The 16,854-nt window shown below is 36.5% G+C and overlaps 1 protein-coding gene across 3 annotated transcripts in view; it reads left to right on the top strand.

Moving 5' to 3' along the window:
• The first annotated feature begins 2,324 nt into the window (after window positions 1–2,324).
• ephb2b (eph receptor B2b) overlaps window positions 2,325–16,854 on the top strand; it is a 173,575-nt gene continuing 159,045 nt past the window's right edge. For all 3 annotated transcript variants that reach the window (XM_072666148.1, XM_072666147.1, XM_072666149.1), the window contains exon 1: window positions 2,325–2,478. In XM_072666148.1, coding sequence (XP_072522249.1) covers window positions 2,385–2,478 — 94 coding nt within the window. In that variant the 5' untranslated portion in view covers window positions 2,325–2,384. The remainder of the gene's footprint in view (window positions 2,479–16,854) is intronic.

The following is a 16,854-nucleotide window of genomic DNA, read 5'->3' as shown; positions in this document are numbered from 1 at the left end:
CGCAAGGAACACCCATTATGCAAGGAACCATTTAGGCATCCAAACGTGCCTTTGAGTTCTCATGATTCAGTATACAACCACTACATTTAGTAAATAAAAAAATGTCCGGTTCTTGAAAAAACTTGTATTGGTATGGAACCTTATGTTTGACATTATGTGGAGATTCTTATTATTTAAAAAATGTTTTTAAACTTGAATATTTCATTTACAAAAATCATCTTTAGGGACTCCAGAAAATAATCTATTTGGAATGTACTTCTTATCCAATACTTCAATATAAATGTTCTGTGAATATATTAGGAAATGCACCAAATGCCTTTTTTCTACTACTTCTGTCTGTCCCTGGTGGTCGTCTTTTCTCACAGTTTGGTCTAGTTTTTTGGTTATTTTGCTCATCATATTCAGCAGCATTAGGACACCAGCTGTTGATACTGGAAATGGGGGATAAATGACCTAAAAGGAAATTCCAACATCCTCTTTGTGGCTTGGCACACAATAGCAAATAAATTTAGTTTCTCAATTGTCTCATTGCAGCTCTTCTTCTGCGCTTTCTACCTTGCTCCTCCTTCCATTCTTCTCACAATAAAGCACACAAAATAGTATGCAATAAAGCACATAATAAGTTTGTTCATGGTACACTTTGGGTGTATCATGGGTTTTATCACTCCTTCTTGAACAGTAAACAACTGTGTGTTTAATAAAAAAGTGCATAGTAAATTTGTCTAACAATGCTAGATAACAGAATGTCAGCCCATTATGACATCATCATTGGCCTTTATTGTTAGATGTTTCTTTGTGTTCCCTTTTCTTGTTTCCACTGTGTTTTTTCAGCCATTTCAAAATAAAGCACTACTGTTTTGGTAAAATAAAATATCATGATACAATACAAATTGTGTATCAAAAGAGTACTGTGTTTTCTTTTTGACATTTCACAAACCCCCATGTAAGGTGAATACTGGCCACAAAATCACTCATTAAAGGCAAAAAGAGAGGAACAATGGCTATATTGAGAGCAGATCTGGTCAGAAGGGAATTGCTGGTTCACTGTAAGTGTTACCAAGTGGCCTGTTTTTGATAGAATGTGGAACTTATTTGCCAAATTCCACAAGATACTTTATTTGCTTACTTCTGTCTAAGCAAGAAAGTATGGTTTTATTATTGAAACTGCATAACGTTAAACACAAGCCATGTGTGGTCAAGATTTCAGTTATGGTCACCTAGGGCCAAGTATCTATTGTACTTTTGCTTTGGATCTGCCCACTAAGTGTATTTCTCTAGAGAAATGTACACAGTGATTACAGCACTACTGACTTACTAGCATATTTGCTTTAATTTCAAAGTTTCAAATATAAAATTACACTGCAGGATCACTGTAACCTATATATAACCTGCAATAACCTGCAGTGTAAATGAAATCATTTCTTCAAGCACCCAATGGCACAAATTATGTAAATAACTCCATTAACAGTAATATACTTTACAAGATATAAAATCTCATATAAAATATAATTATATAGAATTATATTTAGAATATACATATAAGATAATCCTTTATTTGTCCCACAGTGGGGGAATTCACAGTGACACAGCAGCAAAGGGATCACCCAGTTAGATAAATTAGCAGTATATATACAATTATTATAGGTAGATAGATTTATTGAAATTTATTGACAGCAGTGTGCTCATATTCCAATAAGCCATGGTCTTTTTTTTTCTTAAAAGTTAATTATACATTATACGATTTACAAATGGTCAGTTTATCCTTATTTCCAAAAATAATTCGCTTCTCTCTTAATTTACTACACATTCTATCCGACAAATAATGTAAACGACCGTTAAAACTCCTAAACACTCATGTGTACAAATGCAGTTCATGCAAAGGCACCTACTTTGAAAAGCTCATTAAGGTCCCTTACCTGGATAAATAGTTAATATTTACAAACAATCCATTTCCCTTTTTTCAGAAGCACCATTAGAGTCCATACATACCCAAAATCATTTTGTAATGATTCTATTTTTTCCAGTCATCCACACACGGCTAAATACTAAGTCTGCTCTTTTGATTGACAGCAGGAAAAAAGAAAAAAACAGAGTAAGGGGGGTGTGGTGCAGACTTTTGTCACTACAAGCTTGATATGTATTGTGTATATTTTTATTACAGATATGTCTGCCTATATGTGTATTTTTAATATGTCATTATTTCAGATTTTATTCGATTTTTAAGGTGTTGCAATGGTTAATGTTACAGTACCACAGTCACCCCCTTGTCTGCTAAACGTGGTATCGTCCAAACCGTAGTTTAGCATCGTGTCTGTTCAACTGAACGGGGAAAGTGTGCCGCTCCGCCAGGGCTCCCAATGGCTTTCAAGGCTTGTTTTATTTGAATGTCTGGGCGTTTCTATACCTTTTCACCCCTAAAATCAACTATGGATATCCTATGTTTTTTGTGGATACTCCCGTCCGCTCTGGCTCTAGAAGGTAAGACGATGTTTCTTTGCTGTTTTTCATACTGAGCAACAGCATCTTGTGGAGAGTTGCTGGTTCACTGACGGCTGGTGGATGTGAATGAACGTCGATCATAAACAACAATCATCACAAATGTAAATAATCAAAATTGTAACGATATTTGAGCAGATATATTAACAAAAAAACTAAATTAGCTTCAGCGTGGACTTGTATATCACGGCACAAACGTTTCAGGTAGCTAGCGTTAAAACCAATCAGTATGAGCACATTTTTTGTTTTGGCTACTTCACTTCTTGGTTAGACAGGATTTTCACGCTAAACGTAGGCAGAATAAACAACCTTTAGTTTTTTTCTTTCAGTTCAGTTGTGCTGAGTGCATGCAGTCTACTTGTAGTACACTGTGCTGAAAAAAGAGCAAATCAGTTTGTGCTAATACTTCTGAATTTAACCTGTGGTAGAAGCTAACAGCACCAATTCAGTCTGAATTCTAAATATGGGGAAAAAATGAATAGAACAGAAAGTGGTTTGTACTAACAGACAGGCAATAACGAGGGACTACCTATATGCTACCTTTGATGGTTATCTGACCTGCCGTGTGTCCCAAAAATCCACATGACGATCTGCTAGAAGGCTGCATTTAAAGAAAATATTACGTCCAGTGCTAAATAAGCTAACAAATATTTTTGTTTGTTAAATGCTATTTTGTGGAAAAAAAGAATGCACGTCTAAGGAAAGCATTCCCAAAAAAAGGAAAAAACGTATGTACCTGCGTTGTACGAGGCAGGGAGAATGTGAAGAGGTGAGATGATCTCAACTCTTGCCAGTTAGAGGGCAAACGTTTTGGGCCTTGACTCGTATATATGGTATGCACCGGGAAAAAGCCTATCTTAATTGGAATCTCTTTAAAATATTCCATATTTATAAGCAAAACTGTTTATAAGAATTGGTAAATTGTTATTCTTGACTCTCCGCTTTGAAGAGATCAAGCACTTTTAAGTAGAACTTCATTATTTAAAAACATGGCACAGTGTGTCTGCTAAAGAACCCTTAGACACCCAGTTGGAAAAAATAAAAATGTGAAAATAATAATGTGAAAAAATTAAAAAATGTGTGTGTGTGTGTGTGTGTATGTATGTGTATATATATATTATATACAAATTATATATATATAATTACATACATACATTGAAATATATATTAATTGTGTATGTGTGTGTGAAAAGGGTGAATATATTTAATGTGTTCATTCAGGATTTTGGGCTGATGTTGAGATTTTAGAGCTCGATAAGCGAATTTTACGACACTGGGCACAGTTTTTTGTCCTCCGACTCTTCATCACCCTAGCATTTTACCCAATGATTTTAAAGCACTGTGCTTACGTAGGTACATTTAAGAGTTGAAAAAGAGGTCACAGTCCCTTCAGCCTAGGGACAAAAAAATAAACAAAACAACAACAACAACAAAAACAGGCATACAGTACTTAGGGAGAAGGGCTTAATATATTTGCCTTCACTGTAAGTATTATTATTTACTGTTGTATATCATAATTAAAAGAGAAAAAAGACATTTAGATTTGTTCGTATATACAAAAATGGGTACAGGATTTATGAAAGGCTTTTTGACCTAAAGAAAAATATAAGCCGATATTTTGTTACAATTGCCATATGTGCACAATGACGTGCACACTGACTACATTTTAGCATTTCTTGACAACTGTACTTACATACATAATCACAAGAACCTCAGACTGAGTCAAACGCTTATTATGGGTCTTGACTGTGCAGTTACTGACCAACGCTCCGCTGGAGCCTGAGACTCCTTGAGGCGAGCACACAGCATTTTAGTACCAAATGATTTTTAGGAGGTTTAGTCTAATCTCCACATTTTATCATATACCACAATGAGCCCACACAATAACTGACTTAATATATTTGCCTAGATATCTTAATGCTCCAAAATTACTTGGAAGTAAATGTTTTTACATTCATCTTCATTGAAAGTTAAAAGAAGGCCAAATGAAGTCATACATTCATTTAATCAAAATCAAAATTACTTTTTTGAAAGCTTCATGGTTTTAATTTTTTTTAATGTGTAATCTTACCATTCCTGTTATAAATATACAGCAAATATTTATTTGGTTTACCATGGTAAAGAAATGTGTAACAACAGTTGTAGGAAGTACATTTTCCCATTTTTGTACCCTCGCTATGCACTTTGAGTTGTGCTGCTTTTATTTTGGTCTTGAGGTCATATCTTGTGATGTTTACTGATGTTGTCTCCAAAACTCCAAGTCGTAAGTGAGCCATAACCTAATGTTTGAGTCATGATACAGTCATACCATGTGAGCTCCTAAGAAATATCCAAGGGCATGAAACATGGACTGAAGATGCGGATGCTTAGTCTTTTTCTGACCTATTATTTTTTTTTGTACTGCTGAAATATTTGCTTTATTGACAGGTGTCTTGGCAGCAGTAAATGGGGATACCTAAAGGATCAGCTATATATTTTCTGCTTCTCCACATAAACAATAAAATGTTATTGTATATTTTACATAGTGGACCAATTAGTGCCAACAATTGTTTAGCCTACTGCTTTATGTACTGCTTAACATGAGCCTTTTTCTGGAAAGGTTTCAATTAAACCACATTAGTCCACTTATTTGTTAATGTTGTTTTTTGTAATAGTTTGGAAGCACATTGCATACATTTCAGATGTAAATTCAAGGTAGGGTACTTGCAGCTATCTTTGAGAGTGGACTGCCTGTGCCTACATTACAGTTTTTTGGAAGGGCAACAAAAAGCTGAGTTGGGTTGAGGTGCAGGGAGGGTTTTTCTGAAGCAAGATTTGATAGGTAAAATGAGCGGACGCTCACAATCTAGGGTTTTTTCAGTCTGCAGAATGAGCAGATGCGGTGTACTTGTCTGCCAGCCTTCACATAGCATCCGCTTCTATTCAGCCCCTAATCCACACTGCACAGGGTCCGGCCATTGTCACTTTGCATGCAAAATTTCAATTAGTACGGGTACCAGTTGTTTCTTAGGCGAGTGCGTGTCAGATTTTGGAAGGATGTTTAAAGGCTGCCTTTACCAGGCAGCAATTTCAGGACTGTTGACTCATGTGAAGGACGCTGTTTCTGGGATGACCTATATGTTCACACTCAAAAAAATATGACACAGTAGGGTTGTTTCACGAATATAATATGTATAAATACAATAAATACAAATACATTTATGTTGAAGTGACAATATTGTCTTAAATGGAAACGTGACATAGTGAAGTGCACAGTTTTCTTTCCATTTTTAGACTGTAGTTTTTACATTTTTGCCAAAATAGTCAGATATTTAATACGTGCATATTTAATACATTTAGTGCATGTGTATTAAGTAAGAGTGTAACCATACGCAGAAGTTATAGTTCAGTTAATATCTACACTATGTTTGGACGCTACAGTTCAATACAAGAATACAAATACAAAAAGGTTTGTATTCTTTATTTTAAACAGACAGACAGTAGTGCAAGTTACATGTTGTTTTACTTAGTGTTGCAAATTACTAGACACTCATTTCAATCAGATGCCAATCAGCTTCAGATAAGGTTAGCATGACATGTTGCTAAGAATTTACAGGTCTCTGGGTGGAAATGCATGTGAAATTTGGCTGCATATTATGGTCATCGTTGCACGTAGACTTCTACCTTTTCTCTACAGGACTGCATGCACCAAAACTGTGATGCTGGTACTGTGGTGGTTCTGGGCGAATACACGCATTATAACACCCCAAGTAGTGATTATAAGAAATTATTTACGCTGTTAAGCATATGTCCAGTAGGTGGTGATAAACATTTTGAATGTCTTTTTGTGGAGGATGTCTCACTTTTTCACAGTTTTAATGACTTAAGTTTAGCAAGACAAACACAACATTAAAGATGACATTATATGTTGCTTCTTTTTAAAAATAAAAAATAAATTGCAAGAAATTTGATCTATTTCAGTGTATAGATACATTTGTCTCTGCATTGCAATTATTTTCTGAAATAAGCATAAAAAAGCTGCATTGATCACGCCAGACAGTTTATTCAGTGGCTTATGTGAATTATGAATGCAAAGGGAGTATTCTGGATGGATCAGACACCATGTACCACATTCCTGCCCTCTACAGAGATATCACCAGGAGAGAGCCACACATGCACCCCTGCTGAGACCAATGTAATTGATCTCCCTTCAAAGCCCAGCCTAGGCCTGTATGTTTCGATATGAATCATACAGAAGGTGCCCTCATAAACATGCGCTGTTTGCTGAAATGGCACACACAAAGTCTAAGGATGCGTTTTGGTTTTTAATGTGGAAGTTAAGGTCTTTAATCAGCCTTTAATAAGTTTGCTTAAATATTTTTATTTGACTTATGGGCATAAAGCGTTCTCCTGGATGCAGAACCACCAGAGCAGCAATGAAGCATTTATTTTTCAAAACCTACTTATATAACCACTTAAGCAAGGCTTTTACTATGGACGATGGTCATTGGAGTTTGGTGCTATCAATCATACATGTAGCACGCTTATATGGTCTTTTGGTAGTCGTTATGATAATATTGGTCTTCCCAATACTGATATTGCAGAAGGCTGCAATATGCAAAGGAGCCCTTTAACCAATCACATAATTGATTATTTAGTGCTGTGCACATCACAGTCCCAGAAGAGTGTTTCTGTGGGTTCTGATTTATCAATGTATTAATATTATCCAATAAAATTATGTTGGTTAAAATAATTCAGGACAATTTTCAGTTTTCAGGTATAGGTATATCTGCTGAAGCTGGTACATAAACATATACATTGGTTATGGAAAAATGAGCAACAATTACATATTAGAGATGGCATAAGAGTATTGATGGGCACTGGCATTGGACCATTATTGGCAGTAAATGCGGAAAAGATTTTAAGTGCAGTAGAGCAGCGTCACTTAAATTTTGCTCCTCTGGAGTATAGTGAATACATAATTAAATATTGCTTAAAACGTTGGTCAAATTAAAATATCTGTCTGATGCTGTTAATGTTTTCACCTTGTAGCCACTAAAACTATTTTTACCATTATGTCTACAATTTACTGTTAATATCCTGATTGCTCAGCTCTGTTGGATGATTTGATGAGTAATTAACAAGATCTAAAGGCAAATATTCGGAACAGTATGATTCAAAAATATCAACAGTAAGCACTTACCGATCCAGACAGCGCTCTGAATGTGAACACAGTTTCTGTGCTCAGCCAACATATAAGTCTGCCTATGTGTCTGTAATGTTATTTCACATAACTAAATGAAATTTACAGATTTCCCTATGATGTGCGTTTTGTCACCTTCTTGTAATTACAGATACCAATATGATTCCAATGTCATCATAGTGTTTAGTCTATATTGAGAAGGCCTAATGAATCTATTTCACTACTCTATTATATTCCAAACATCATTGTTGAACACTGGGAAAGCTTGCAAAAGGTGCACGTATTAAAAGGTAAAGGTGCACGTATTTGTCACTGTACAGCGAAATGTGTCCTCCGCATTTAACCCATCTGGTAGTGAACACACACTCACACACACATGTGCTAGGGGCAGTGAGTACACACACACCCAGAGCGGTGGGCAGCCAACTCCAGCGCCCGGGGAGCAGAGAGGGTAAAGGGCCTTGCTCAAGGGCCCAACAGTGGCAGCTTGCCGAACCCGGGAATCGAACCCACAACCCTGTTATCGATATCCCGGCGCTCTAACCACTGCACCTGGCTCTTTATTCATCTTGCTAATTCATTAGCTTATTAGCTATATTACTATAGTTTGCTTAATTCTTGATAATGAATATTTGTGACAGATGTAAAGCAGGTTTGAGCTGAAAGAGCTGATTTCATTACACTTAGGAAGGGAGTAGAATTTATTTCCTAAACTACCTTTGTATTTGAGAAGGTGTGAAAATGGAGACAGTTGAGACTTATATGTTACAGAAAACTGAGTGTTTTTTTTTTTGTTTTTTTAAAAAACAAACAAGAATCTGTTGATGGTAGAGTTGGAGCCCTGTGGAATTTAGAGTTTTTTTCCCCTTTAAATACCTAAGTGACCGCTGTCTTGTTACCCTCTGAAGTGTCTGCAGTGACTGTCTCTACTTTGCATATCAAGGAAGCATTTAAATCATGTTTTGTATAATTGGCCCAGTCTACAGGAGGAGGTGTCTGAAAGTGACTGTCAATACTGTACTTTGCGTGTCTAGGGTGCAGTTAAATCACGCTTTGAAGTAAGATCATTGTAACCCAATGTATCCAAACTGACCTAAGATTTAACTTTTACATTTCTGTTTTTATAGCAGCATGGTAGGCTTTTAGCCTGCTTTGTAAAATTATTTTGTCTTAGCAGTAGCCAGATGCAAAGTGAACTTCCTCCTTCCTTTTTATTCACGGCACTCTGCAGAGCATGTTCCAAATAAAAAGCAGTCAGAATTGCAAGCAATGTGGCTAGGTATGCATATTCATGTTAATATTATTCATTTCATGTTTATGTAATGCTCTGCCTGCCTGCTGCCTTTTCCAAACATACATTACAAAAAAGTCACATGAGACATTGACAGATTTTTTAAATAGACGTGAATTGCAACAAATTCAGGTTTCGCATCTTGAAAAGTAATTGATTTGTGACAAATGTATTTGCTTTGTGACGAATGTATTTGCTTTCGCTTAGTGTGATCTCACATAAATCTCTTTATCATTTTAACACTTTGAGTAGTTTGAGCAGCTAATGAAGTTTCAGCCAGCTTTTCGTCTTTTGGGGCTAATTAAAAAACTGTAATTGCATAATTTTGCTCTCCTGGTAATAGTTCCTTGTGGCAAAGCCATTTAAACCACTTCTTTATTGCTATGCACGCTATGCACTTTTTTTTTTTGAGTAAATGCGCACAAAGGTATTTCTTTCTGTAGTAAATAAATTAAAATAGCCAATGTCATGAAAAAATTAATGATAAAAAAACAACAAAAAAATGTACATTGCTGCTCTAAAGATTGGAATCATTTGCTAGATTAATATTTTTTATTACTAACAAATGTAAATTAAAGCAAGGGTGTAGATAAAAAGTAGGGGTGTAACCATGCCCATTTTCATGTTTAAAAAGATTATTTTATATTTTGCGATCAAGTAGTGGTAATGTTTAGTAATGTTTAATAATATTACCATGTAAATGGTAATATTATTAAACATATAAACGATGAACCACCATATATAAAACACCTAAACTACCTTATATAAAAGCTGGTAACTGCCTAATAAGCGCTTCAGATATTATGCAAATATATACAGTACATAAAGAAACAACAAAATACAAAAGCACAATATAAATATGTATAAAGCTTGAGCTGGGCAGTGAGGACTAAATGACAGTTGTTGTTTTTTTTATTCCATATATGTATCCCGTTGTAAGTCCTCACCAAGTCCAACCTGCTGACTCAAGTTTACCTCTTATTCTACATCACCTATTCCAAGGGCAGCATGTTCTTCCAAGACACTCCAAGTTGGCCACTGTCTCCTATCGAGCAGCTGCTCATAAACACTGTAGGGCAGATGAACACACTTGGAGGAAAGTGACTACCCAGTTGCATGTGCAAGAGCCAGCAGAAGAAGACTTTTTGGCTAGCATCATTGTAGACAGGAGAGAGGATGCCTTATGGCATTATCAGAATTTAAGCTACATCATTCAGGAGCACAGTATTTTGTGGGGAACATGTGGTTAGAATGTTAAAGGTGATAAATCACCAGATTCAATGCTATATAGCTTTCTCAATAATTATGGAACGATTTATGGCTCCATTAATCATTTAAAGTGCAATATAATGATTTTACAGCTTTACACAATTGGAGATGAATATGCCAAAAATGAATCAGCTACAGTAATGTTTTGTATTATTGAAAATTTTTGTACTATTGAGAAATTATTTAAACTGAGTAGAAGCGTACATGCAGATGTAAAATAATAAGTGCGAGTGGAGACTTGGCCAACACAAGCTCTGTGAATGTGTCTGTGCATCTCCAGCAGTGCGTTGTTTTTTACTGAGACAAAGGTGGCCTGATTACAATCTCATCTGCATAACAAAGAAAAGCTCACCTGAACCAGTGCTACTGCTGCTGTGCCATGTGATGCACAGACTCTGCTTGCCCCAGGGTTTGTACATAACGTGTCGACTAGGGATGGGCAACGTAAACTTAAATGTATAGTATAGTTGTATATGCATAGTTTTGTGCAAACAATGATGAACACATGCACTGATATGAGAATTGTGGTCAAGTGCAGATTTTTTAGTTCTCATGTGTTTATCTGACAATGCTGATAACAGTGCTGATGAACATCTATAAAATCACTGGGACTAAATTTACCTGATTAGTCTTAAGGCAATATATATTGTATGTATTTGTTATATGAACATTGAAGGACAGGTAGGACATTTTTTAAGGTAGACTGCATGGCTAGGTGTTTGATTTTATATACCTGTGGCAATATGACTGAACACCTGAATTCAATGATTAAGAAATGTGTCCCAATACTTTTGTCCCTATAGTGTAAATCTAAGTGGCTAGTGGTTAGTAGTTAATGGTTCAATTCCCAACAATGTGTACAGGGTGCATGTTGCACACAGTTATTACAGTTAATAATTGTGATTTCTCCATGTAATGAAAGAGAAAATCACAGAACCATGCTCGATGTAATGTGTGGCCTGGGGGTTGTTGGGTCTGCATGCTTTTTTCCTCTGTGGGGTTTACACTCACTGACCTTTCTATTTAACTCCCGCTGATGGGTCCAGTTTGGGCCCCGTGAACAGTACAGGCTGTAACCTTGCTCTGGGGAGGCTCTCTAACACACTCCCAATGGGTGAGGGAGAAACAGCAGGTGTAAAAGGACTCCTTTTTTGTGCAGATGGTTCATGGCTGCTTTATATTGTTTCCTGATGGAGGGAATGAATCATTACAATCAGCTGCCATGACTGTACCACCCGGTGCTGTATTTTATTGTAAAACAATGCAAACTACATACACCAATCGGCTATAACATTAAAAACCACTGGCAGGTGAAGTTTATTATTTTGTGACAGTGGCATTTGTCAAGGGGTAGGGTGCTTTAGGCAGCAAGTGAGAAGGCAGTTCTTTAAGGGCCATTCCTTGTTTTTTAAATGATATGCAGGAACTCAAATGCCTTTAACATTTTTTCATGAGTTCCCAGGATAGGGCTGTGTGGTCTCTGATTTAGAGCTTTAAGTAATTTTAGTAGTGTAGTGTGCAAACCACAACAACTTAAACATTAACGATTAGATTAATGATTCAATAGATCAAGTTGTGTAATTTGAACAGTACATCTGCCTTACGACTCTACAAGTGTAGATTGTAGTGTGTCGAAGCCATTAATGACCGGTTCAGTTGAAAATTACTGTAGCTGGGTCTGGATCAAGGGGGCTGTCCAAAATGTCTGACAGGGACTGAAATATTATAGACCGATAACTTGTAATTTAGGGAAATTTCCAAAATATATGTGCAGAGGAAGCTAACTCTTGTTCACATTGGTTGCAGGTTGGGTCAACATGAAAAAGGGGGTTTTATGTCCATTTCTGGCAGAATTTCTGAAAAACTTCTAAAGCTAAAGCTTCACAAAAACAAATTCATTTAGAAGCAGCATCACGTCCAAAACAAACCTAAATACAGTATTAAGATTAAGTACAAAAATGTTAACACTCAGTGTTATTCTGTGCGTAGGTCCTTAACACTGTCCACATCAAACGTGTTTGTGTGGACAGGAGGCCAAAACATAGGGGAAAAAAACAAAGCTTTTTTTTTTTTTTTTTTTTAAATGGCTGAATACATGTACATATGATCTTAGAGAAAGTGCATCTTGTAAACTAAGCAAGCTAATTAAACATGCCTTTTATTCAGAGACAGAGCGTGGCGGAGAAAGAGAGAGAAGAAAAGTGTCACAACTGCAGGTATTTGTATAATTGCATTAGCCCGGCACAGGGGGAATTAACAGAGATAATTAACTGATTTGGCCTGTGGCTGTGACTTGACTGCTCTCGGAACAAGAAGGGTAATTCTCTGCTGTGCTTGGGCTAATTCATACAGTCTGATTTGCTAATCTTAAAGTCAACAAGGAAACAAGGAATTTGTTTTTCTGACAATTTCTGCATTTAATAGCACTGTTAAATTGAACTCTGGTTACAATTAGACTGCGCTGAAGTTTTATAAATATTATAAATTCTAATAACATAATATGTTTAATTTTTAAAGTAGAATTTCAGTCAGTGGCCAAGTACGCAATTTACACCTTGTAAACACATGCCTTGGCTTACTGAGAGACAAAAATTTATTTATTTAGACTCCGTCCACTACTTTGTTTTTTATACAACATCCCATGGGTGGATGTGTCCAAATGCATCTAAATGCAGCTCTTTTGCTAAATCTCAGATGGCATAATTCCTGTACAACGCACTATATAGCTTAATAATGTAGACATATAACTAAATAATATGTCAATGTATGTCCAGTTGGAACAGCTGAATCATATGTCTAGCCATTTTGGGTTCAGCTTGTTTCAGATGGCCACCCCGGTTCTGCTACCATGAAGTAATCACAAGTGCCTCAGAACCTTTTCCTTATAACATCAATATTATTTACAACACCATGTTTAGAGTACTGTATTGTGAAAACTTACAGCAACTTCATTTGTAACTTCGATAGAAATGAGTGAAAATAAGCATTGACTCATTCTCTCAATACAGTGTTTAGACAGCCTACAACAACGACCAGTTATTGTAACTAAAAACAAAAACAGGGAGTGTTTACTATTTTAAACACAATCAAGAACTAGAGCCACTTGATGACCTCATTTTGTACTATTTTGTTGAGAATTGACTGTTGACAGCTGTTACACACAAGGGTAAAATTCACTGATTGAAATTTATATTGGTAGAAAACTCATGAAAAGGCATGTATTGGTATAGGAACTTGACATGCCTATAAATCATATCAAACAGGGATCAGATGTGATAAACTTTAAGTAAAAAAGTGACATGTATACTCATGAAAAAATTGTTAAGAATAGCAGGCTGTATTATGTAGCCAACTGTGAAATATAGCAATGCAATAAAAAGTTCAACACCTTCGATTAGAAAAAACTCAAATCTTAAGGTAAGTCAGGCCAAGTCAACTGTGATTCTTTTTGAGGATTAATCAACCTTAGGCCACTTTAGTTTGAATTGCCCAAGGAAGTACCAGGGGTTCTCAGCTTTGTGGAGCATGACCGGTTAGAGTGACTGGACTCTGGGATTGCTCTGTTTGGATTATGTTAGTGAGTCTTTTCAATAGGAAAATCAGTTACAAAATAGTCCACCTCTCACAAAGTCGTTTTTTTATATATCTTCAGTGTACTTGGACCTTCACGTAATGCACCTCTTACAATGCCTTTTTATGGTTGGTGAATTGTATATTCATATTTATGCATTTATTCATGGAGCTTAAGTTTGTTCAGCAGAATACTGATTCAAGTACAAGAAGCTTTTTAGAATGCTAAACAACTGGTTATTTGTGCACGGCCCTATCAGTTAGAATGCAGTTCAGAGCAAGAGCCATAATCAACTTTGTGAACTCTTAGCCACAGAGAGCTGTTTTCTGAAGTCTATGTAATGAGTGGTCATTATTACACCCCTTTTCCAGTGATTACAGCACATTTTTACACACACACACACACACACACACACACACACACACACACACACGCATGCACACACACACACACACACAAGCCTAAAGCATTAGAAATCATCATATTGGAACAGAAGGGAGACGCAAGACAATCAAGCATTGTTTATATGTATTTTGGGATTACATGCCTTTTTGTCCTTTCTCCCCCACTCTCTTTTCGGCTTGAAACTAAGAAATATAGGCTACGCCCATGAAATTTGGTGCTGCCAAGACAAAGAAGAATGTACCCGCTGGGATGTGTTAAACAATGACTAGGAATACTGTAGCCATGAATTAACACAGTTCACTGAAACAGGAGCGCAATACAGGAATTTGAGGAGTGAGGACTGTTTTCCATACCTTCCAGCAGCACCTACCTTTTGAGAGAGTAATCACCATGAAATCTATAGGGCCTCATGGGGAACCTTCTGAAGATATTAAGTCAATGTGTAGATCCAGGCTGTTAAACCAAAAGAATAAGTCATGCAATGCAGGCAAATGTGTAAAATATTACTGGTCCCGCGCCATGTTATATATCGTTTTTATCCGAAGTAAAGACAGCATGGTCTGCTTGAGTTGAAGTAGCCTGACAGTTTTCATCGATAGCCACAATGCATCTGAATGACTATCAACAATAAGAGCTGAATGACTGGTGCTGGATTTGGCAATGCATTACGAGGCAGCAGCCTTACTGACTGACTAAAAAGGTGTTGAGTAAGCTATAAATTTAATCTGTTCATTGTGGTCTTGATCTGTGTTTTCTGGCTTTTCCCCCTAGACCATTCCCATTACAATCATAGAAGGGTTAATCAGTATAAGGAAATAAACATTCCTATCTATTCAATTTCCCCTGTTTATAAAACTACGCTCCCAACAGGAGTGGCCAGGCATATCAATTACAGCATGGTGTGACCTGATTTCTTCTTTGTTCTTGCTGCTAAGCACGAAGCAAATGTCTCCAGTCTCTCATATTCGGGAAACATACTCGGCTATCTGTCAATTAAATGAGGAGGACGTGTATTAGCTTTATTGTTGGGGATTTGGTTCTCTCCAAAGCCTCGGCTCAGCCCATTCTCTTATCATCCTTTAAAACTTGGTTCCTTAATTTCTTGCCATATGCCTTTTTTTTTTTTTTTTTAATTTTTTTTTACTGATCCAAGTTGTCAGTCATATGAAACACAGCTTTCCTTTGTGCTCTTTTTTTTTTTTTTTTTTTTTTTTTAAGCAAAGCAGCAGCATAATATCAGGCATAGCATTTTTTCCCTTTTTCATTTATTATTGGTCAAATTGAACCACTTGTGCTTTGGCAGGGCCTGCTTTTGATGTTTTGGAAGCATTACCCATGGTGGACACACAGTAAATTATGAAGAGCTTCTCCAAACTCAACACACATGAAAACCAGCTTGCTTTCAGATACATTTCTTCTCAATGTAAGCCTCTCTCTCTCTCTCTCTCTTCTCTCTTCTCTCTTCTCTCTCTCTCTCTCTCCTCTCTCTCTCTCTCCTCTCTCTCTCCTCTCTCTTTCTTTCTCTCTCCTCTCTCTCTTTCTTTCTTTCTCTCCCTCTCTTTTCTCTCTCTTTCTCTCTTCCTCTCTCTCTTTCTCTCTTTCTCTCTCCTTCTTTCTTTCTTTCTTTTTTCTCTCTCTTCCTTTCTCTCTCTTTATTTCTTTCTTTCCCTCGCTCTCTTTCTCTCTCTCTTACTTTCTTTCTTTCTTTCTTTCTTTCTCTCTTTCTTTCTTTCTCTCTCTCTCTCCTCTCTTTCTTTCTCTCTCTCTCTCACCTTCTCTCTTTCTTTCTTTCCCTCTCTCTCTTTCGTTTCTTTCTCTCTCTCTCTCTTTCTTTTTTTCTTTTCTTTCTTTTGCTCTTTCTGGGGCTTGTGGTGATATGTGTCTGACACATTGCATGCATGTGGTAAATGACTCCCTTTGCGGACTCTGTCAGAAAGACTGCCTTGAGGAGTGATTGGAAAAACATGTTTGGGATTAAAACCCCTCAGTTTATGTTTTTCCATGTACCATTCAGAGAAGGTAGCCTGCATGTCACTTTTTTTGTACCTAAACATCCACTTACTGCATCTAGTTTTTAAACTACAACTCACCAAAGGTTACATATTAGAGTTTGAGAATGTGTCGCAAAGTATCCTGTTTCATTTAACTCATTAAATTAGAGCGAGAGATGTGCTCTACTTTGTGCCCCTGTTTTTTTTTCTAATTCATAATTTAATTTGCTTGTGCATAATTTAATGTGTTTAAAAGTAACTAGTGTAGCAAGAGGTTTTTCCTTTTGTCCATTATTAGTTAAATTAGCTTGTAACTTTAAATTAGCTTGATGTTTTGTAAAAATTACCTGGGTTGATCTAATAGTACACAGTTTCTTCGAATTAGCCTGTGAACTACACATGAAAGGTTAAACTTAGGTGAACTGCATTAACTCATAACTGTCATTGTTCAAGTACTTGTGAATTTACAAAGCTGTGCATTTACATTCCCTAAATGAAGATGGAATTATTTCATTTGGACATATGTAGCTGAATAACAAGACCATGACCGTATGTTTTATAATGTAAACACACTGATAATGTGTGACACAATTTAGCACTTGGAATTGCATTTGCCAGCATGGCTGCCTCACTGATGGAGTCCAAGCCT

This window comes from Salminus brasiliensis, chromosome 21 (assembly GCF_030463535.1).
Source record: "Salminus brasiliensis chromosome 21, fSalBra1.hap2, whole genome shotgun sequence".
Classification (NCBI taxonomy): Eukaryota; Metazoa; Chordata; class Actinopteri; order Characiformes; family Bryconidae; genus Salminus; species Salminus brasiliensis.
Note: the sequence above shows the minus strand (reverse complement) of the source record. Positions and strands in the feature narration are given on the sequence as shown.